A 25237-nucleotide genomic window follows, 5' to 3' on the forward strand; every position below is an offset into this window, starting at 1 on the left:
TAGACTCCATATAATGCTCCATACAGAATAATGGACCTCATATAATGCTCCATACATAATAATGGACTCCATATAATGCTCCATACAGAATAATGGACCTCATATAATGCTCCAAACAGAATAATGGACCCCATATAATTCACCATACAGTAAAATGAGCCCCATTGTTAGGCGCCGGGATTCTTCCGTGGTGCATGATGGATCCCAGGCCATCTCTGCCTCTGCTGTCTCCCATCCAGGTTCAGCCACTGGGATTGTGGATTAGCACAGACTTTGGTCCCAGCATCTTGCACTGCTTTGTAGTGTCCATGTGTTACTATTGGCTCTCTAGCTAAGTCTATGGTAACCAGTGGTATACAGAGGCAGCCCTTCCCTCTGGAGTCTAAGTCCAGAAATTGTCTTACTGAGCATGCCCATGATGTGGCGCTGTAACAGAGTGTCACCCCAGCCTGTACACATGGACCACACTGTAATCAGGCTTACATTAGCATTCCTTGCCCTATATCTGCAGGGTGCATCTCCAATACACAAACCTGTATAGAGACTGCAGACAGGGTATCTGGAATGTTCTTAATCCTTGGAGCTATGTTTAAGGGGGTGGGTGTGTTGGGATCAGCCCCTTTGTTGGGCAGAGATACTAAGAGTGGTAGGACAACAAGCCACATGTTCTGTTAGAAGATGCTGTGTACTTTGAAGGACAAGGATCTGCAGCTACAGCTGGATCCTGGTATCATGTATGGAGATTGGAGATCATTTTGCCACATGGAATTGTGATGTCTCACCACCCTACTGGATTTAAGGACTGAATCTGAAGTTGTGTGGTGACTTGCGAAGGGCTGGAATCTTATGCTGAGGCGAGATCCCGGTGAACGTGTGTATTGTTAGAAGCTGCCACGTGGGACTGTGTTGTGTCCCTCAATTGCTGGAGCCATTGAATTCACTCAAGAACTATTTCTATTTCCCTGGCGTCGGACTGCTGGGTGGCGCCCCAGGATCTGCTCTCTTTGTGTGGACTCATTGTGCGAACTCATTGTGGGCTACTTATGAACGCTGCAGAATTACTTTCATTTGAGTTGTCTCAGTTCTCTGTTCCAATAAATCTTGCTGGATTGTTTATCGGCCTGGTGTCTCTTCCTGCTCTGTCGCATACCCCACCGCAGGCACCTTTTCATTGGTGCTCGGACACTGACTGCTATGGTGATGTGGCAGCCCTGTCAGTCTGGTCATTAGTGTTTGGGGTGGAGCCTAGTGCATAAAAGGTGGTAGGGTGGCTAAACCCCGCTTGGCTTAGCATCTATCTCCGGTCATGTGTGCAATTAGTACAGCTGAGTTAAAGAGCAAGTCCAACCACAAACCTAGACTTCCCTGGGTGAGTGATAGAGTTCCACACCTAGCTTGCCATTTGCTTTAACTTCTGTGGGTTTAACAGGATTTTGCACTTTTTTTATTTATCTGTGCCGCTCGGTGGTTAACTGAGCTTGGTACTTATATTTTCTGTGCCACTCGGTCATTAGCTGAGCTTGGTACTTATATTTTCTGTGCCACTTGGTGGTTAGCTGAGCTTGGTACTTATATTTTCTGTGCCACTCAGTGGTTAGCTGAGTTTGGTACTTATATTTTCTGTGCCGCTCCTCTGTTAGCTGAGCTTGGTACTTATATTTTCTGTACCACTCGGTGGTTAGCTGAGCTTGGTACTTATATTTTCTGTGCCACTCGGTGGTTAGCTGAGTTTGGTACTTACAGTGGGGCAAAAAAGTATTTAGTCAGTCAGCAATAGTGCAAGTTCCACCACTTAAAAAGATGAGAGGCGTCTGTAATTTACATCATAGGTAGACCTCAACTATGGGAGACAAACTGAGAAAAAAAATCCAGAATATCACATTGTCTGTTTTTTTAACATTTTATTTGCATATTATGGTGGAAAATAAGTGTTTGGTCAGAAACAAAATTTCATCTCAATACTTTGTAATATATCCTTTGTTGGCAATGACAGAGATCAAACGTTTTCTGTAAGTCTTCACAAGGTTGCCACACACTGTTGTTGGTATGTTGGCCCATTCCTCCATGCAGATCTCCTCTAGAGCAGTGATGTTTTTGGCTTGTCGCTTGGCAACACGGACTTTCAACTCCCTCCAAAGGTTTTCTATAGGGTTGAGATCTGGAAACTGGCTAGGCCACTCCAGGACCTTGAAATGCTACTTATGAAGCCACTCCTTCGTTGCCCTGGCGGTGTGCTTTGGATCATTGTCATGTTGAAAGACCCAGCCACGTTTCATCTTCAATGCCCTTGCTGATGGAAGGAGGTTTGCACTCAAAATCTCACGATACATGGCCCCATTCATTCTTTCATGTACCCGGATCAGTTTTCCTGGCCCCTTTGCAGAGAAACAGCCCCAAAGCATGATGTTTCCACCACCATGCTTTACAGTAGGTATGGTGTTTGATGGATGCAACTCAGTATTCTTTTTCCTCCAATCACGACAAGTTGTGTTTCTACCAAACAGTTCCAGTTTGGTTTCATCAGACCATAGGACATTCTCCCAAAACTCCTCTGGATCATCCAAATGCTCTCTAGCAAACTTCAGACGGGGCCGGACATGTACTGGCTTAAGCAGTGGGACACGTCTGGCACTGCAGGATCTGAGTCCATGGTGGCGTAGTGTGTTACTTATGGTAGGCCTTGTTACATTGGTCCCAGCTCTCTGCAGTTCATTCACTAGGTCCCCCCGCGTGGTTCTGGGATTTTTGCTCACCGTTCTTGTGATCATTCTGACCCCACGGGGTGGGATTTTGCGTGGAGCCCCAGATCGAGGGAGATTATCAGTGGTCTTGTATGTCTTCCATTTTCTAATTATTGCTCCCACTGTTGATTTCTTCACTCCAAGCTGGTTGGCTATTGCAGATTCAGTCTTCCCAGCCTGGTGCAGGGCTACAATTTTGTTTCTCGTGTCCTTTGACAGCTCTTTGGTCTTCACCATAGTGGAATTTGGAGTCAGACTGTTTGATGGTGTGCACAGGTGTCTTTTCATACTGATAACAAGTTTAAACAGGTGCCATTACTACAGGTAATGAGTGGAGGAAAGAGGAGACTCTTAAAGAAGAAGTTACAGGTCTGTGAGAGCCAGAAATCTTGATTGTTTGTTTCTGACCAAATACTTATTTTCCACCATAATATGCAAAAAAAAATGATAAAAAAACAGACAATGTGATTTTCTGGATTTTTTTTTCTCAGTTTGTCTCCCATAGTTGAGGTCTACCTATGATGTAAATTACAGACGCCTCTCATCTTTTTAAGTGGTGGAACTTGCACTATTGCTGACTGACTAAATACTTTTTTGCCCCACTGTATATTTTCTTTGCTGCTCGGTGGTTAGCTCATTTTGGTACTTATATTTTATGTGCCACTTTGTGGTTATCTGAGCTTGGCACCCTGCATCCCGTTTGCTCTGTGTGATTTTAACGCAGTGCGTTCCCTAGTTTTTTTATCGGTCATTTGTTCACACTAGCAGCACGGTGGACCCCGGTTTGCAATTATACTTTATTATTAATTTTATTTAGTGCAATCTGCCAACCCTAACACCCATATAATGATCCATACAGAATAATGAGCCCCATATAATGATCCACAGAGAATAATGTACCCCATATAATGCTCCATACAGAATAATGGAAACCATATAATGCTCCATATTTAAAAAAAACAACAACAAAATAATCAAATACTTACCTCTCTGACACTCCATTCTCCCCGCAGTGTCTCCACATAGATGAGACCGGACAGCAGCATCAGAACTTACCAGATGAGGACAGGGCCCCTCAGCATAATTTTGTGTGCAGCAGAATGGGCCGGACTCTCCTGTTAGCGATGATGCTGCCGCTGGCTCTGTGATCGATTATGCACCACTGACATTCGTTTTTCCTCAGCCCCCTCCTGCCTTGGCCCCGGTGCAGCTGCATCGGTTGCAACGAGCGGCATGTCCTCCCCTGTGTCTGGCCAACTAAAGCTCAGATTGCCTAGGCAGTTTTAAGTTAAGGATATATCCACACAAGGCAGATTTGTTTCAGAAATCTCTGGTTTGTTTTGTAGGTGGGTGGGTATCTGCAAGCCCTATTCACATAAATGCCATAGTTAAAGAATTTTGTCATGTGGTGTGTGAATTCACCCAAAATGTTCAAAAACTAGCATATTCTGAGCTACATTGGCAAGAGAGATGATAAAAGCTGCAGCAGTGAGAACCTGCATGTATCAGTCATCTTTGTTATCCTTGTGGATAGGAAGACCCCCTTGAATCCTTCACCACCTTGCAGTTTTCTATTTTTGAGCATTCATTTTTGCTCCCCTTCTTCCCAGATCCATAACTTGTTTTACATTTTCTGTCATATAGCCATATATGAGTTTGTGTTTTGAGGGACAAGTTATAATTTTGAATGGCACCATTGATTCAACCACAAAATGTTCTGCAAAACGGGGGAAAAAAAATCCAAGTGCGCTGAAATTGCAAAAAAGTGCAATTTAAAAATAGTTTTTGTATTTTTTATTTACTATGTGCAATAAATGCTTAGATTGACTTGCCATAGTGATTCTCCATGTTAGTACGAGTATGCAGATACCAAACTTATATATACGTTCTTTTTTATTTAAGTGGTGAAAAAAAATTCCAGAATTTGTAAGATAAAAAAGTTTCCATTTTACGAGATCTGTAGCATCTCCATTTTTCAGGATCTGGAGCTGGATGAGGGCTTATTTCATGTGCCCTGAGAAGACGTTTTTATTAATACCATGTGGGAGGAGGTATAATGTTTTGATCGCCTGTTCTTGCATTTTATTGCAATTTTGCATTGGCCAAAACTCGTAATACGGGTGTTTCAACTTTCTTTTCTCATTACACCATTTACCGATTGGATTCATTTTATATTTTTTATTATTTTATTTTGAATGCGGGGGCTTGATTTGAACTTTTGTGTTTCTTTAATAATTTTTAAAACTTTTGTTTTAATTTTTACTGGCTTCAATAGTTTCCTTCGGAGAATTAAAGCTGCAGTCATCTGATCGCCTGTGCTTCAGCCCTGCTATGTGTAGCATAAATTATGTTCTCCTATGAACACCGGCCATGCGTTGGTGTTCATAGGAGATTTACAATGAGAGGCATAGTGGTTTTCTGCAGGTCCCTGGAAGAGTTGAGCAAATTTTTCAAAATTCGGTTCCGATTACAATCGGGGGCGAATATTGTTTTTGCAATGTTCGCCGGACACAGACGAAAGTCATTGGAGTCAATGGGAGTAGAAATTGCCGAATATGTTCGTAACCGATCAATAGGGTAACAGTATGGCACGAATATAGCAAATTCAGATTCGGGGACCGATTCTGAACATATTCACTCAACTCTAGTCCCCTGATGTCATGACTACACATCGGCATGCCCTGTGATCATGTGACGGGGCATCGATGGGCGTGCCTTGTTATACGCTTCCGTCTGGCAAGTGTTAAGTGCCGTTGTCAAGATTGACAGCAGCATTTCACATGTTACAGCAGCGGGTGGATTGTGAATCCACCCACGGCTGTTAGAGGCACATGACAACTGATCACATCTGTCATGTGCAGGGAAAGATGCAGGCTTAGCACCGGTGCCCGCATGAAATGCAGGGAGATAAATTTGGACGTACCTATATGTCCAAGGTCGTTAAGGACTTTGTTGTCATGATAATATCCATTAGTCAGGTGGACTTTGGAATAACCTAGACAATTGAAGATATGCAGTAATTTTTCCTTGATTGATTAAACGGACCCAATGTAAGAATTCACTGAAAATAAAGTTATAAGCACTATTGAAATATGACAAAAGGAGAAATCTCGTAGTATGCTGAATGGGCTTTATTCAATTTAAATGTACATTTAAAGAAATAACATTACACTATAATCTCCATATCATTTAAGGAGCAAAAATAATACATCTTCAGTTTATCTTCCAACGTAAAACCTTCATTCATCAGTTGAATATTTTCCTGGAGAAAGAAGCAAACAAAATATTGTTAAACTTGTATGATATTATATTGGGTAGAAAGTAAAAGCTTTCAATTAAACTATTAAAAGTGATACCGTAAATATCCTCTGATCTAGTGGGTAACCACTGGACCATGTGGGCATCAGCAGGTGGACCCCCTCCAATTCAGTAGGTACCTCTCTATGGTGTCTTGTCAGACAAATTGAAGAGGTGTCTCATAGAGAAAACCATGGGAGTGCAGCTCCCCTTTTGGAAACCTCAAGCAGTTCTTGTGTAACAAAGAAAGCGATTAATTTGCCTGGCTGCCATGTAATAATACATTTCCCTACATTTAATAATACATTTCATTTGGCAGCTATAATTTGATAACTATCATGCCAGTGGACCCTGTGAGAAGCAGACATTTTGGCACTCATGTCTTGAGCGCAAAGACAGCCCACACTGGTCCTTTTGAGTTGTCCATTAGACCAAACTCCAGGCTCTTTAAGAGGCAAAACTGTTCATCTGAAGGTCTAGGTAGTAGTCCTCCGACCTTTTCTGAAGATTTCTTGAAAATCCAGGAGGGTATACCACAAGCAAAGAAATTAAATCTATGTGATCGTTGGTTATAGCTTTTCATTAATACTCTAAATTACAATTACAATTTCAACAGAAATAGATGACAGAGGCTGCTGCATTACTATGTGTTTGAGCATATCGCCATGTAATATGCTAAGGCATTGCAGAGAACTCAAGGAGTATGTTATTGTAAAATCACAGGAGGTAATAATTTTTGCATGTAGCTGTGTCATTTTTTTGTGTGCATTGAATTTTGCATACGGTAAGTTGTATTAGTGGTGCAGAGTGGAATACATTTTTTTAAAATTCCACCTCTTCATTGTGAATGTAGGTATGATGCTGACCCAGCATAAGCAGGCAGCAATACACTAGAGAAAGAACATGCATTCACTCTAGCTTATTAAAGGTTTCTCAGTGTGTGAGATGTAATGACACATAATCCTCATTTTCAGGTCTAACCTGCTTCTCATCTCACATTGTCTATCCAGAGATGTATTAGTAATCATTAGTGTTGAGCGATACCTTCCGATATTTGAAAGTATCGATATCGGATGGTATCGGCCGATATCCAAAAAATATCGGATATCGCCGATACCGATAGCCGATACCAATGCAAGTCAATGGGACACAAATATCGGAATGTATCCTGCATGGTTCCCAGGGCCTGAAGGAGAGGAAACTCTCCTTCAGGCCCTGGGATCCATATTAATGTAGAAAATAAAGAATAAAAATAAAAAATATGGATATACTCACCCTCTGACGAACCCTGGCTGTCACCGCTGCAAGCGTCTCCCTCCGTTCATAAGAATGCAGAGAGTGAAGGACCTTCGATGACGTCGCGGTCAGTTGACCGGTCACCTGACCGCTCACGTGACCGCGACGTCATCGAAGGTCCTTCACTCTGTGCATTCTCAGGAACAGAGGCAGACGCTCGCAGCGGTGACAGCCAGGGTTCGCCGGAGGGGTGAGTATATCCATATTTTTTATTTTTATTCTTTATTTTTTACATTAATATGGATCCCAGGGCCTGAAGGAGAGTTTCTTTTCCTCCAGACCTTGGGAACCACACGCACAGCACACGCCGAAGATGACTAGAAACTTCCGATTCTGATTTCCGATATCACAAAAATATCGGAACTCGGTATCGGAATTCCGATACAGCAAATATCGTTCGATACCCGATACTTGCAGTATCGGAATACTCAACACTAGTAATCACACTTATGTCTGTTGGACATAAGGGATCAGCAGAAAAGACTGTCATTGCATATCACACAAAAGTAGCCCAGAACAGACTGCCCCTGTGTGACACTTAATGACAGCCATGATTGTGTATGGAAATTCCTTGTAGACCAATGAAGCCGAGCCTGCTGGAAATTTTCCATGTGTCACCATTTTAGGGTGATTGCTTGGCCATTTAGCTGGCTCACTATGCTGGAACTATTGCCAATCGTAGCTTTGAGCTCAGTGGTGTGTTTTCTCTGTACTCTGATATTCTGATCTTAGTACATCAAGTATCCAGTTCGACATGAAACATTTCATGAAAGGTCTTCTTAATATTCCATTCGATGGAGTATTCCAGGCAACTAATATTGATATCAGTTGGGTGGTGATACGACAACCAGCGTCCGCAGTATCAGCAGTTATTAGCTCCTGCGGCAGCTACGTGGAAACTTTGAATAGAGCTGTGCTTTTCAGCTCAATTCATTGCTTACATCTGGCTGCCAGCTATGCTAACTACAGCTGGTTGCGGGAGATGCCAGGAGTCAGAACCCACTTATATGAACTTTATGACAAATTCCAAGGATTAGTTATTAATATTATATGCCCGGACAACCCATTTAGAAGTCTATTGGGAACTTGACACAATGTTGACAGTTGCATTTTTATAAAGTGTCATGTATAGCTGTAGAGAAATTCCATAGACTGGACACACATTTACATCCCGTTGTGAGCTATTTCCTCTTTCATAAATCTCTCCCAACTCCACCATATATTTGAATATTTGGTTTTGCTGAATACACATGCATTTTGTCGCTTTGACTTATTTCCTGAATAAAAAAAAGTTGGGTGTTAAAACTCAAATAGCCTAACCATTTATTCCCCCAATATAATGTGCACATTATTTCCCCAATATCACATAGGGCAGTCAGCCGAGCCCATTAGCCCGTACATGGTGAAATTAGTTTAATGCGCATGGGGAGTCCTAAATCAGGTGATCTGGAGATCTGAACAAGCATGCTGATTCTCCAACCTAAAAAAATGTATGGGAGTTTCAAAATAAGTAAAATCTAGAAACCAATAATCAAATAAAAAAAACTAAATTGTTGTAGGCAATACTCACAGTTTAAATGAGGAGTTGCTGTAATGTTAAACTAGAAGTAAAATATAATACATAATTAGATTTTGCAACATACTTATGTTTCATAAAAAAAACAATTAACTAAAGTGATTTTTAATTCTTTGGATTTCACAAATCTAGCATGTGGACTTAGGCCTGTTATTTTAGGAAAGTGGTATAAGGAGGACTAATACTGTATATCAGGGGTGAGCAATTCATTTTCCCTTGGGGCCACATGAGAGACCATGACTGTTGTGGAGGGCTGAAATGATAGGCTAATATTAACATATTAATTATAATTATTTTATATAAGTATGAATTGTATAACTTAATATTGAGCACAATTAAGTGTGCTAACATCCCCCATACACCATATGAGCCCACACACAGCCCCCTAAATACTGTAAGAGCCCATTCAAAGCCACCTATAAACCTTAAGAATCTACACACAGACCCCTATATACCATAAGAGTCCCCACATAGCCTGCTATATACAGTATGAGCCCCCCAAATAGCCTCCCATGTACAGTATGAGCCTCACGTAGCCTCTCATGTACAAAATATGCCCCATTTAGCCTTTTATATACAGCATGTATCCCCTGTAGCCTCTAAAATACAGCATGTGCCCTATGTAGCCTCTGATATACAGCATATGCCTCATGTAGGCTCTGATATGCATCATATGCCCCACGTAGCCTCTGATATACAGCATGTGTTCCACATAGGCCTTTATGTACAGCATGAGCCCTCACATAGCCTCTTATATAGATCATGAGCCCTCACGTAGACTCTTATATAGAGCATGTGCCCCACATAGCCACCTATCTACAGTATGAGTCCCACATAGTCCACCTATATACAGCATAAGCCCCACATCGTCTCTTATATACAGTATGAGCCCCCTATATACAGTATGTACCCACACAGCCTCTGTATATGCAAATATCCCATACATGTGAAAAAAAGTAACAAAACCTATTCACTTTGCATCAGTTCCCCCATGCTCTACCTCTGCTCTGACTCACCGCAGGCACAGCTGATGTGATCTAATGTCTTCATCACAAATGCTGACTCCCACACTGATTGGTGGAAGATGGAGCTATCAGCGTCAATCTTCACCAATGTATTCACTGTCGTCTTCATCCAGAGATGCGCAGAGTGGTGACAGCGAGCGGCGGTAATGAATGGACGGCAAGTGAGGGATGGCATGGTGCGGCCCGTGGGACACTGTTTCAGCCCTTAGTCTGTCTGGGTCAGAAGGCCCAACTGTGCCTGCCAGAGGGTGGGATGTGGCTCGCGGGCCGCACTTCGCCCATATCTAAGCATCAATGTGTTCTGCTGACCAAGACTACTACTACACTGCTCCTAATCCTAATCAGTGGGGTGCTCCAATAATTACTGTCAATAGGACCCTGATATATTCTGCCATTTGGCCTTTTTTAATGCTGACATGGCTTTAGTGGTTTGAGTTTGTGTAATTGCAAGTCTTTCTGATAGAAATATAATGTGTACAAACCTGTTTCATGATTTGCCTGATTTTTCTGAAATGGAAAAATAATTAAACAATGGTTGATTTCAATGAAAATAAAACTTGTCTAGCTATCCAACCATCCATCTATCCAAATATCATTATAAATAAATTCTTAAATACTGGCAACTAGCCTAACATTCTAGGATAGTTTTTTTTTAGCGCAACAAGTTGGCGGCCGTTTTACTTTTATTGTCATTATTTTCATAAACAAAGCGATTGCAATTTGCCAATTATATGCAGTTACTATTTAGGATTTATTTACAAGGACAATTACTTATTTACTTTTTCTATTCTCAAAGAACCTCCTTAACTCTGAAGTTTATGCCTCTCCTAAATTTATTTAACATTACAATATAGTTCCACATACTTTTTCTTGAATGCTGATACTGAAGAACATTTCATAATACTGGGTGGTCCATTTATATGGAAACAATTACACATAAATAAAATGGGAATGGTTGGTGATATCAACTTCCTGTTTGTGTCACATTAGCATATGGGAGGGGGAAACTTTTCAAGATGGTGGTGACCCAAAGAATAAAGTCTAAGGGGGTTACATTGGGAGACCTTGGTCCATGACGGCCAATCTACTTTCCAGGCCACCAAGGTCTCCTGATCTGACCCCCTAAGACTTATATCTTTGGGGTCATCTGAAGGCAATTGTCTATGCTGTGACGATACGAGATGTGCAGCATCTGAAACAATAAATTCTGGAAGCCTGTGCTAGTATTTTTTTTGCGGTGTTGCTATATGTGTGTCAAGAGTGGGAGAAGAGAGTTGCATTGACAATCCAAAACAATGGGCAGCACTTTGAACACATTTTATAAGTGGTCATAAACTTGTAAATAACTCATGAAAGAATAAAGTTACGTTAAAACCAAGCACACCATTGTTTTTCTTGTGAAATTCTCAATAAGTTTGATATGTCACATGACCCTCTTCCCATTGAAAAAAAATAAAGTTGGATCCAAAATGGCCGACTTCAAAATGGCCACCATGGTTACCACCCATCTTGAAAAGTTTTATCCCTCCCATAAACTAATGTGCCACATACAGGAAGTTGATATCACCAACCAGTTGGTTGGACCCAACTTTATAAATGGCCCACACAGGTGTATCCATATAAATGGACCACCCTGTGTATATATAGGGTATAAACTACTATAGTAAATCTTGCACTTCTCAAGTTTCCATTGTATGACAAATGGAGAGTATAAAAAATATGCCCAAATACATGTAAAAAACACAAGATCTACAAAGTAATAACAGATTACTGAAAGCATTCAACCTCTTTAGATTGTAAATGTGAACTCTATTACTGCACATGAAAAAGGGTGCAGCATTTAAACATAAACCACGATTATACATCATTTTTATGATAATTGTCTTCATGCATACCCAAGCTAGGAAAATTATTAACATGATAAAGAGTAAAAAATAGCAAGGAAATAATGGCTCATGTGTGGCTAGCTTATTTCAGGTAACATAGAGTGACAGTTTGTATTTTTTTTACAACTGCTACTTGAGAGTACTTTGTTTGTAGAGTATTCACAGTAAAACCCCTTTAAGAAAGAATAGCATCTTTTGTAAATATTGCAGTGTAAATGTGTCTTTAGTGTGCACTGTCTCAGGATTAGATGGTAGTGATAAATATGCCCCATTGGGTTATACCTATTGCAGACCATGACAATGTCAGAACCCTTGTGTCTCCCTTGTCTCTTCAGACCTTGGACTGACAGATGATTATGATATACCGTACATTATCTATTCTGTTTGTAGAATTTGAAGAAACATCTATTTTCATGTACAATAATGTGTGTTTGTAGGAACTAACCTCTGTGGGAGAATCATCTTCTTTGGAGTTCTACAACAAAACATGGAGATTACACGTGTAACTTTGTGCAAATAGCAGAATACACATTTTTATATTAGTTAATTTAGGTCTGAGATATTCGACCACCGATTAAGATAACTATATGAAAGAAAAAAATTATGATGAATACAACTTTAAATATTAGATTGATGTGGTTTAGGAGAATCTGTCATCTGTTTGATTCTGCCCAAACCAAGGGGCAGCAACTAGGGTTGAGTGACCTTTACTTTTATAGGATCGTGTCGGGTTTCACGAAACCCGACTTTTTCAAAAGTCGGGTCGAGTGAAATCGGCCGATCCTATAAAAAAGTCGGGGTCGGGGTCGGCTGAAACTCGAAACCCAATGCAGTGCATTGGGTTTCCAATGGTTCCCAGGGTCTGAAGGAGCGGAAACTCTCCTTCAGGCCCTGGGATCCATATTTAAGTGTAAAATAAAGAATTAAAATAAAAAATATCGCTATACTTACCCTCTGACGCGCCCTGGTACTAACCGGGAACCTTCCTTCCTTCGAATCAGCGCTTCCAGGACCTTGCGGTGACGTCGCGGTGACGTCGCGGCTTGTGATTGGTCGCGCGGCCGCCCATGTGACCGCTTGCGCGACCAATCACAAGCCGCGACGTCACCGCGACGTCACGCAAGGTCCTGCAAGCGCTGATTCTTAGGAAGGAAGGCTGCCGGAAAGAAGCAGGGCGTGTCCGAGGGTGAGTATATTCCTATTAGGTATATACTCACCCTCGGACGCGCCCTGCTTCTTTCCGGCAGCCTTCCTTCCTAAGAATCAGCGCTTGCAGGACCTTGCGTGACGTCGCGGTGACGTCGCGGCTTGTGATTGGTCGCGCAAGCGGTCACATGGGCGGCCGCGCGACCAATCACAAGCCGCGACGTCACCGCGACGTCACCGCAAGGTCCTGGAAGCGCTGATTCGAAGGAAGGAAGGTTCCTGCTTAGTACCAGGGCGCGTCAGAGGGTAAGTATAGCGATATTTTTTAATTTAATTCTTTATTTTACATTAAATATGGATTCCGATACCGATTTCCGATATTGCAAACATATCGGAAATCGGGATCGGAATTCCGATACCACATTCAGAAGATCGCCGACTTCATGGCCGACCCCACACAGGGGTCGGGTCGGGTTTCATGAAACCCGACTTTGCCAAAAGTCGGCGACTTCTGAAAGTGGCCGACCCGTTTCGCTCAACCCTAGCAGCAACAATCAGAACCTGGCAGCGGGATTGCAGCTAAGGTACGGTATATTTTTCTCTTACGCATTTCTGTACTGTCCCCTGGCCGGCTGAACTCGAGCATAGGAAAATATTCTGAAAAGTTCCCAGGCTCGAGTTCATATGCGTTCATCCAGCAGAGGGCGCAGCACCGTGACTCTTGGTAACTACAGTACATTCCCCTGCATTCCATTCATTCACTAAGTTTTACAGTCAGGAGCACAGTTGCATTAGCAGAGCTCCTGGGTGTAAAATGATTTAACCCCTTCAGATGGATTGACAGCGTGGGATAAGACTGTCACGATGGAAGGTATGTAATATTGTTGTTTGTTTTTTTAACTTTGTTTCAGGTGATAAGGGTCTTCAGGTGGATTAAGAGTATAATAAAATATTAAAACACCATGCGTCTTTATTTAATTAAAATACTTTTTAATAATGTGTTTTATTAACCATTTCGTACTATTGGATTAATAATGGATAGATGTCATAATTGAAGCCTCTCCATTATTAACCAGGCTTAATGTCACCTTACGATAGCAAGGTGACATTAACTCTTCATTACCCCATATCCCACTGCTACAGGGGAGTGGGAAGAGAGAGACTAAGTGCCAGAATAGGCGCATCTTCCAGATGTGCCTTTTCTGGGGTGGCTGGGGGCAGTTGTTTTTAGCCGGGGGGGGGGAAATAACCATGGTCCCTCTCTAGGCTATTAATATCTGCCCTCAGTCACTGGCTTTCCTTCTCTGGCGGAGAAAATTGCACGGGAGCCCACGCCAATTTATTCCGGGATTTAACCCTTTAATGTAATAGCTAGAGCGCCCAAATTTGACACAAAGACACTTCTTACATTACTAAAGAGAAATATGTAATAAAAGAAGGGATATGAGATGGTTTACTGTATGTAAACCACGTCTCATATCCTGTCGGGTTTGTGAAGGAGATAGGAAAAACCGGCAATTGAATTACCGGCTTTTCTGCCATCTAGTGCTGAATTAAATATATATATATATATATATATCTCACTGAAATATATATATATATATATAGACTGTATATATGTTTTTAAGAATATTTGAGCCGATGGATCCATGATATGTCCATTTTGCAAGCCTGTGAGAAAAAATCGCCGTACGGAAGCCATACGAATGCCATACAGATGACACACGGATAAATTTGTGCGTAAAAATCGCATCCTCGCATTGAATACGGAACAGTGTTTTGGGACAATTACTGCGTATTACGGTCGTAAAAAAAAGGACCGTATTTACTTACGCCTAGTGTGACGCCGGCCTAAGTGATTAGGTGACTATTCTTCAGGTCGGTACGATTGCACTGATACCAGATTTACTTTGGCTTTTATGTTTGGTTGCTGTCACACACTAAGACACACTAAGACACCTTTTATTGCGAAAGCTAGCTTTTACATGACCATATTTTAAGAGGTATAATTTTTACATATTTCGGCCAACAGAGTCTTGTTATGGTTTGTTTTTCGTGGAACGAGCTGATGTTTTAATTGGTATCATTTTTGGGCACATGATATTTCTTTCACTGGTGTTAAAATTGGTAAGGCAGCTTTATTGTTCGGGTCAGTACTATTACATCAATACCCAATTTATATAGTATGTTTTTATGTTTTGGCACTTTTACACAATAAAAACTATTTTATAGAAAGAATAATTATTTTTGCATCGTTTTATTCTGAGAGCTATAACTTTTTATTTTTCTGCTGATGGAGCTGTTTTGCAGCTTGTTTTTTGCGGGACAAGATGACGTTTTCAGCGTTACTATTTTTATTTACATTAGTCTTTTTTATCGCATTTTATTGCACTTTTTGTTCATCAGTTTTATGATAAACCATTGGGTTTCTTTTTTTTTTCTTTTACCAGTATGTACTGAAGGGGTTAACTAGTGGGACAGAGAATGCGGCGATACCAAATATGTGTACTTTTATTGTTTATGTTTTTACTTACATAAATAAATGTATTCTTTGGAAAAATATTTGATTCTTTTTTTTCTTTAATTGGGGATTTTTTCAAAATAATTTTTATGCTTTTTAATATATTTTTTTTACTTTTTTACATTGTCCCATCCCGGAACGTCAATGTATAGTGTCACATCGCTGATCTGATACTCTGCAATGCTTCTGCGTTGCAGATTATCACATCAGCATCTGACAGGCAAGAAAGGAGGCATGTCCGTACCTGCTCTCAGCAGACGCTCACAAACCACCTTCCATGTAGGACCCTGATGGACCCCGCAGCCATCTCACCGCTGCCAGTGGTCTCAATGGAGGCCATCAGGATAGCGTGATCGAATTGCATTGTCCTGATGGAATGAGGTCCCTGCGCAATGCTCCTCTATTTTGCTGTCACTATTGAGAGTGGCATCAGAGGGGTTAAATGCATGCAATTGGTTCTAGCACAAAGATCTGACACCTGCACATGATCGCCGCGGTGCTGAGCGTGAGGCTATGTGATCGTGCCGCCGTACATATACTGCTGTTTGCGGGAATGCAACTCCCACAGAGCAGTATCTGTATGGCACATGTCGGGAAGGTGTTAAGCACGAGGCATCGCTAACCAAACAGCACCATGTAGACCAAGGAGATCTCCAAATAAGAAACACAAACTTTAGAACAGAAAACATTTCCTAGATTGCTTATTCCCTTAATTTACATGATAGGGGTGTTATTTTAGCTCAGAGCACTCTTAAATATTCATGTAACACAGAAAGAAAAAAAGCACAAAAAGTCCCGAATAAAATCTAAGTAATAATTTATTCCAAGAATACAGGTAGACACTACAAAATACCACAAAAGAATCAAATAGATAAAGTGAAATAGCTAACATTACAGGTATAAAACCCAGAAGCCGTGTATATCAAAGTGGATGGGAGGACACCACATACCAATCCCACAAACAATCTATAATATGCTATCACAAAAAAGTGTCACTGGAAGGGAATATCAAAGTGCTCAGAACGATAAATTAGAGCAGCTTCTACAACAGTATATCCATTAATTCAAAGTCAAAATATAAGGTGCTGCTATAAGAAAACTGAAAAACAGTAATACAATCAAAACCAGTCACAATATGATCCAGCACACAATTAGGTATGTATCACTTTAAGATACGTTCACATTACTAGGGGTGTACAATGATATCCTTACCCATAGTCTCCACTATGGTCACCTGAGTAGTGCAGCCCCAATCTCTCTCTCCAAATAAGTCTGGAGCAAATTTATTAGGAAGTACAAGTCAAGGTTGGGTTACCAAAAAACATCCTACTCTGATGATCGCTCAGAGCACCATCAAGTCCGTTATCATCAAATGAAAAGAAAATGGTACCACAACAAATCTGCCAAGAGATGGTCGTCCACTAAAACTCTCAGTCCAGCCTTAGAGGGCATAAATCAGAGAGACAGCACAGAGACCAAAGGTAACCATGAAGGAGCTGCAGAGTTCCCATGCTGAGATTAAAGTATCTGTCCATACAGCCAAAATATGCTGTACATGCCATAGCGGTGGCCTTTATGGAAGAGTGGGCAGAAAAAAGCCTTTACTTACACACAAAAATTGTAAGGCTCAATTTGAATTTGCCAAAAGTCATGCAGGAGACTCCTCAAATGTATGGAGGAAGTTGCTATGGTCAGATGAGACCCAAATTAAACCTTTTGGCCACCAAGCTAAGCCCTATGTCTGTCGCCAAACCAATCAGCTCATTACCGAAGAACACCATCCACATAGTGAAAGATGGTGGTGGCAGCATAACGCTGTTGGGATTTTTTTTTGGCGGCAGGGACAGGGAAAATGGTCAATGTAGTTAAGGAGGAGAAGATGGATGATGAGAAATACAGGCATATTCTTGAGCCAAACCTGTTTTAGGCCGGCGTCACACCACCGTGTTTTACGGACGTAAGAGAGGTGCTGAAAATATGGATTGCATACGGTACAATGCTTCTCTATGCCCCAGCTCCTATCAGCTGTATTTTACTAATCCGTATTATACGGTCTTCTACGGCCGTAGAAAATCGCAGCATGCTGCGTTTGTCACTGTATTGCGCAAAAAATACGCCAATAAAAGTCTATGGGGGCCAGAAAAATACGGATTACAAACGGACCAGCAGTGTGACTTGCGCAAAATACGCAGCGGTGTTCTATAGAAAAGTCAGCAATTCAGTGCTGGTATACAGTAAAATCACACTGACAGGTTAGAATAGAATAGCTAAAATAAATGTCTACACATAGTATAGGGGTATATATATATATATGTGAGTGAGACACATATATGTATATATATTAATATTTCATACAGCGCTAGATAGCTTAAAAGCAGGTAATTCAATTGCCGGCTTTTGCTATCTCCTTCCTAAACGCGACATGATATGAGACATGGTTTACATACAGTAAACCATCTCATATCCCTTTTTTTTGCATATTCCACACTACTAATGTTAGTAGTGTGTATGTGCAAAATTTGGGCGCTCTAGCTATTAATTTAAAGGGTTAAATCACGGAAAAAATTGGCGTGGGCTCCCGCGCAATTTTCTCCGCCAGAATGGTAAAGCCAGTGACTGAGGGCAGATATTAATAGCCTGGAGGGGGTCCATGGTTAACGGCCCCCCTGGCTAAAAACATCTGCCCTCAGCAACCCCAGAAAAAGCACATCTGGAAGATGCGCCTATTTTGGCACTTGGCCACTCTCTTCCCATTCCCGTGTAGCGGTGGGATATGGGGTAATGAAGGGTTAATGTCAACTTGCTATTGTAAGGTGACATTAAGCCAGATTAATAATGGAGAGGCGTCAATTATGACACCTATCCATTATTAATCCAATAGTATGAAATGGTCAAAAAACACACACACATTATTACAAAGTCTTTTAATGAAATAAATACACAGGTTGTTGGAATAGTTTATTATACTGGTAATCCACCTGAAGACCCTCGCTCTGTAAAAAAGGTAAAATAAAAAAACAACAATATCCCATACTTTCCGATGATCAGTCTCGTCCCACGCTGTAAATCCATCTGAAGGGGTTAACAAATTTTACAAGCAGGAGCTCTGCTAATGCAGCTGTGCTCATGCCAGTAAAACCCCAGCGAATGAATGGAAAGTAGGTCAATGTCCTGTAGCTACCTTCAGTTGCGGTGAGGCGCCCTCTGCTGGATGTCCTCATATGAACTCGAGCGTGGGAAAATATTCCGAAAAGTTCCCAGGAGGATCCAAGAGGAGAATTCAACTGGGGGAGGATGCCTGGGTTGATATGAGAAAGACATAGCTGAGCTGGGCCATTGTTTCTGACACCAACGTACTGTATATGGGTTGGGCTTGACTAGGACAACAGGTGGGGTTGGTATTGGATGAGCGAAAAGAGACTCAGCATTCTTTGATAGAGATCATTAGAAGGATTTGCAGACTAGTGGGAAAACCCGGTGATCTCCCCAGGACCATTATGTCAAGAGGAGATACCATATCAGTTCTACCAGGAACTGGTGTACCATCCCTATCAGAGAGACAGCTGTATAATCCTTTAAGAGACTTCTCTGATTATTCAGATTAAACTTCAAGATGTATTGCATGTTGTGCAATGTTTAGCCAACTTGTGTTTTTGTTGTTTTTATTGTTAAACTGCTTCCCAAGTTTCACAGGTTTATGCCATACCGGAAGCAATAAATAGTTTGTTGTCTGTTTCAGCCTTGTGCTCATCTGTGATTTGCAACTGATTTCCTGCTTTACAAATGCACATGAATTGTCTTGCTCATGAAATTATTATAAAACAGGGATTCTAAATGTGTTACTTCCATTATTTAGAGAAATGTATTGTAATGGATGCAATGAGTGGTACCTAGAGGTTATTACAACATAAAAAGAACTTCTTGAGCACTAATAACATATTACATTTTAGGGTACGGTTTAGCTGGTCCTTCTTAAAAGGAACCTGTCAGCAGGTTTTTGCTCTGTAAGCTAAAGAAAGCATGCTGTAGGGGTTACAGCACAGATTTCAGCTTTGCCTCTCTTATCAAGCTGTGAGGTTTTGTTGTCCTGCAATGATTGTTCTAGCACAAGTAGCTTATCATTGATGTGACTAGCTGGGCTTGTGAGACCCGGTCTGACACGCCCCTTCCTATGATCTGCAGCTCACTGTCTATGGACATTGCACTTACAGAACCTGATGTGGGCAGGGACAGCATTTTTTCCAGCTTTTCATTGCTAAATCTAAAATATCTGATTGTGGCAGAGCGGTTGCACCCAGTAATTTAAGCAATACATCATTGGATTCTGCAAAAAACCTGCTGGCCAATTCCCATTTATTGGCACTTTGTGACTTGCAATATTTTTCAGAAGGCTCTGATTTGTAGTATAGGTTTGTATTAAGCCGGAGTTACCCATGCTAAACTGTTACTGCATTATGCCTGCTGCTGACCATGTCACTTTTTGAATCCCTGTGTCAAGCAAAACCCTGTCAGGCCCACACTTGGTATGTCATCAGTGCATTCATTTTATCATTCTATTATTTAGAGTATTGGATGTTTTTTCCATAAGCAATGGACTATCCAATAGAATAATTCGCCTTTACAGAAACTAACCTCTTTGGAAGCTGAATCTTCTTTGGAATGTTTCTACAACAAAACAGAGAATACATGTGTAAAATTGTGCAAGTAGTGAAATTTACATTTTTTACAATAACTAATTTAGATTTTTGATATTCCTAACATTATTGAGATAACTCATTTGAAGAAAAAGTGTAATGATTACAATTTTAGATGTTTCAACCCAAAAGTAATTCCATGGTGTTAGAAGAGTCACATAATTAAAGGCGTTGTCCACTACTAGGACAACACCTTCTTTAACCAAATGATCGGCCCTGATATAATAAGTAAACCTACACTCACCTCCTTTGCTGGGGTCATTTCTGTGGTGTCGGCACTCGCGGTCCTGGGGATGTGATGTGGTGGAATGACACGTGATGGACAATATGCGCTGGAATCACTGTCCCCGCTTCACATCCCTGGGACCGTGAGTGCTGACACTAATGGAATGGCGCAGGCCTGGAAGTTAAGTATAGGATTATTTATTTTTTTTGGTCTGAACATTTAGTTTAAGAAAGAGTTGTCCTAGTAGTGGACAACCCCTTTAAGAACTCATGTGCACGAGCGCCAACAGCTTTGTTACAATGTACAGAGACAACATAGTGCTCACAGACTTCTGAGAAGCTCTATTATATCATCATATTCCCCTATTTCATATGTGGAAAAATGGAGATTTTTCATGGGATGCTCCATTAACCCTTTACCAACATCACGAGTAATAGTACATCGATGTTGGTATCCCTCCCTTTGATGTGGGCTCCGGCAGGGAGCCCTCATCTTTCCGAGGACATGTCAGCTGTTTTTGAACAGCTGACATATGCCCGCAATAGCCGCGGGTGGAATCGCGATCCTCCCACAGCTATTAACTAGATAAATGCTGCTGTCAAACTCTGACATGAGCATTTAAATCCCGCTTCCAGCAATTGCACCAGAAATACGCACACAGGTGACCTGCGTCATGTGATCACGGGTCACCGATGTGTCGGAATGACAACCCGAGGTCTCTTGGAAACCTCTATGGTTGTGAGTGCCGGATTGCTGTGAGCACCACCCATGAGCTCATAGCAAGTGAGCAATTCTACTACATAGAGGCGATGTGACCATCGCCTCTTTGTAGCAGAGCCGATTGGGCAATGACAGCTTCTAGTCTCCTATGGAGACATTTGAATGATGCCAAAAGTAAAAAAGAAATGTGTTTCAAAATATAAAAAAATAAAAAAATATAAAAGTTTAAATCACCCCCCCCCCTTTTGCCCCATTCAAAATAAAACAATAAAAATAAAATCAAACATAACATATTTGGCATCGCCACATTCAGCATTGCCCAATCTATAAAAGAAAAGGAATAACCTGATCGCTAAATGTTCTAGCGAGAAAATAAGTCAAAACGCCAGAATTACTTTTTTTGGTCACCACGACATTGCATTAAAACGCAATAACGGGCGATCAAAAAATAGTATCTGCACGAAAATAGTATAATTAAAAAAGTTAGCTTGGCCCGGAAAAAATAAGCCCTTACCCAACCCGAGATCCTGAAAAATGGAGACGCTACAGGTATTGGAAAATGGCGCTTTTCTTTTTTAACAAAGTATGGAATTTTTTTCACCACTTAGATAAAAAAAGAACCTAGGCAAGTTTGGTGTCTATGACCTCACAATGACCTGGAGAATCAGAATGGCAGGTCAATTTTAGCAATTAGTGAAACTACCAAAAAACCCAAACAAAAGAACAATGTGGGTTTGCACTTTTTTTTGCAATTTCACCGCACTTGGATTTTTTTTCCTGTTTTCTAGTGCATGGCATGGTAAAACCAATAGTATCATTCAAAAGTACAACTCATTCCACAAAAAATAAGCCTTCACATAGCCATTTTGATGGAAAAGTAAAAAAGTTATGGCTCTGGGAAAGAGGGGAGCGAAAAACGAAAATACAAAACCAAAAAAGCTCCCATCATGAAGAGGTTAAATTATAACACCATTGAGCGTCAAGCTGTTCCTAAAAATATCAAGTCACTGTAAGGGTATGCTTCCACGTGGCAGATTACATCAGGATGTGCTGCAAATTGGATGCTGCAGCTGAACGCAATCCGCAGCATCCAGATGTTACAGCATAGTGGAGGGAATTTTATGAAATCCCTTCTCCACCATGTGCGCATGGCCACATCTGGCAGCCCTGTGTATCCGGACATGCGGTGCGTCTTTCTAGACTGCAGCATGTCTATTTATCTTGTGGAGACGGCAAGATAAATAACCCAGTCTATGGATAGGATGTGGTGATTCACAGCGCGTACAAAGGGGGCGGTGCTTTGAGTGGAGCGGGGTATCTGCTGCATCCAAAGCGCAGCCATTATGCCCCGTGGACACATACTGCTATAGTTTAACCAAGTAAATGAGAAGGTAACATTAAAAATCAACAAAAATCAGTCCAGCCCAGTGTGCGAGTCCGTATATGTAAATATCTCCACTTTAAACTATAACCCTATGGAAAACTAATAATTGCTTCTGAAAAGTCAACCTAAAACGAGAAAAATAAAACTAAAGATCAACAAGTAGAACACTAATTCAGATAAAGGCAGACACAGTTAAATATTAGGCTGTAAGGGGTAGGGGCGGCACCAATTTAGTCACTGCTCTGAGAATACCAAGAGGCCACTGTAACCAAGCCCCCGGCCCCTGACTGACAGCCAGCTGCAATGTACAGCCAGTGTAGGCACCGCCCCTATGACTGAACACCGAATGCTGGTGGGGACAATAAGGATCATTTTCTCCCTGCGGCGTGCAGGCACCGGGCAGCATCATAATGATGTTAACCTGCAGATTAACCTCATATCTCCAGGTTACCAGCACTGATCATAATAAATGAGTATATCACGTGAACGGGAGATAAATTGCATTACTTGGCGGCAGCCATTAAATGCATAGAACTGCTGTGTCCATTTACATCCGACTAATGCCGGAGCAGATATCAGCTGATTGGTGGGGGTGTCGGACATTCATCAATCTCTTATTGATGACCTATTGTTTTGATTGGTCAGCAGAATGTTAGCCTTGGACAACCTTTTCAAACGCTGTCAGTCACTGATATTTGCTACTCTGGGTATGAACAGAATTGATTTACAAGTTCCCTTTTCTTCAATAGCAACAGATTTGGAAACTTATTGTCTTATATCTATTTTTTATATATACTGACCTCCTCGATAGGTTTTTCCTTAAAATGGTCCTAACATAAAAAAAGAGAATAAAGTGTAACTTGTGTAACTTACTTCACTAAAGCGAGGCACAAAAATCGAGCCACACACAAGGTAAGCCAACTAATAGGCAGCATAAAATTACTCGACAGTCTAAAAATAATCCAGATTTATCAAACATCATAAACTACTTTGATTAATTTTCAGAATTAAACAATATTGATAAGTATTCCTTACTATGTTTCCACAAAATAATCTAATAAGCTTTCAGGATGAAAATTAGGTGAAAATTAACTCACTAATTAACTAAATTCTATAAAATAAAAACACCAAAAGTCTCCTCGAGAATTGGCAACACAAATTTTTTTTTTTATAAACTTCAGATTTTTTTTTTACTACTTAGTTAACAAAAATCTATGTAAGTTTTGTATTGCCATAATTGTACTGTTTTATTGACTTGTCAGTTCAATTGAAAATTCATTTTTGCAATACAAAGAATGCCGTATAGATACCTCAAGCAGGACAGATAAAATCATGACTTATCTTATATATAGCTATTTTTAATTTTCACAACTAGTTTATTATTAAAGTAATTTGAAAGCACACACCTGCTCAGAATAGCCATCATCTTTATCATCCTGCAGGATAACAATTTTAATGTATTTAGTAATGCACTGTTTAAAGAGTTTGTATCCCCATGTGCACATATAAGATAGATAGATAGATAGATAGATAGATAGATAGATAGATAGATAGATAGATAGATATACAGTACTGAACAAAAGTTTGGACAAACCTTCTCATTTAAAGATTTTTCTGTATTTTCATGACTATGAAAATTGTACATTCACACTGAAGGCATCAAAACTATGAATTAACACACGTGGAATTATATACAGTACTTAACAAAAAACAAAGACGTGTGAAACAACTGAAATTATGTCTTATATTCTAGGTTCTTCAAGTAGCCACCTTTTGCTTTGATGACTGCTTTGCACACTCTTGGCATTCTCTTGATGAGCTTCAAGAGGTAGTCACCGGGAATGGTTTTCACTTCACAGGTGTGCCCTGTCAGGTTTAATAATTGGGATTTCTTGCCTCATAAATGGGGTTGGGACCATCAGTTGTGTTGTGCAGAAGTCTGGTGGATACACAGTTGATAGTCCTACTGAATAGACTGTTAGAATTTGTATTATGGCAAGAAAAAAGCAGCTAAGAAAAGAAAAACAAGTGGCCATCATTACTTTAAGAAATGAAGGTCAGTCAGTCCTAAAATTTGGGAAAACTTTGAAAGTGTCCCCAAGTGCAGTGGCAAAAATCATCAAGTGCTACAAAGAAACTGGCTCACATGAGGACCGCCCCATGAAAGGAAGACCAAGAGTCACCTCTGCTTCTGAGGATAAGTTTATCCGAGTCACCAGCCTCAGAAATCGCAGGTTAACAGCAGCTCAGATTAGAGACCATGTCAATGCCAAACAGAGTTCTAGCAACAGACACATCTCTACAACAACTGTTAAGAGGAGACTTTGTGCAGCAGGCCTTCATGGCAAAATAGCTGCTAGGAAACCACTGCAAAGGACAGACAACAAGTAGAAGAGACTTGTTTGGGCTAAAGAACACAAGGAATGGACATTAGACTAGTAAAAATCTGTGCTTTGGTCTGATGAGTCCAAATTTGAGATCTTTGGTTCCAACCACCATGTCTTTTTGTGACACAGAAAAGGTGAATGGATGGACTCTACATGCCTGTTTCCCACCGTGAAGCATGGAGGAGGAGGTGTGATGGTGTGCGGGTGCTTTGCTGGTGACACTGTTGGGGATTTATTCAAAATTGAAGGCATACTGAACCAGCATAGCTACCACAGCATCTTGCAGTGGCATGTTATTCCATCTGGTTTGTGTTTAGTTGGACCATCATTTATTTTTC

General features: G+C 40.8%; 1 protein-coding gene across 6 annotated transcripts in view; it reads right to left on the minus strand.

The window, feature by feature from the left end:
- Positions 1-5854: 5854 nt before the first annotated feature.
- LOC138675614 (protein starmaker-like) overlaps positions 5855-25237 on the minus strand; it is a 106350-nt gene continuing 86967 nt past the window's right edge. For 3 of the 6 annotated variants that reach the window (XM_069764001.1, XM_069763999.1, XM_069763998.1), the window contains 7 exons: positions 23919-23948; positions 23313-23342; positions 20121-20153; positions 12267-12296; positions 10418-10442; positions 8905-8935; positions 5855-6003 (listed from right to left, as the gene is read on the minus strand). In XM_069764001.1, the coding sequence (XP_069620102.1) occupies positions 8931-8935; positions 10418-10442; positions 12267-12296; positions 20121-20153; positions 23313-23342; positions 23919-23948 (153 nt within the window). In that variant the 3' untranslated portion in view covers positions 5855-6003; positions 8905-8930. The remainder of the gene's footprint in view (positions 6004-8904; positions 8936-10417; positions 10443-12266; positions 12297-20120; positions 20154-23312; positions 23343-23918; positions 23949-25237) is intronic. The other 3 variants (XM_069764000.1, XM_069763997.1, XM_069763996.1) reach the window with 1 other exon arrangement.

This window comes from Ranitomeya imitator, chromosome 4, assembly GCF_032444005.1.
Source record: "Ranitomeya imitator isolate aRanImi1 chromosome 4, aRanImi1.pri, whole genome shotgun sequence".
NCBI lineage: Eukaryota > Metazoa > Chordata > Amphibia > Anura > Dendrobatidae > Ranitomeya > Ranitomeya imitator.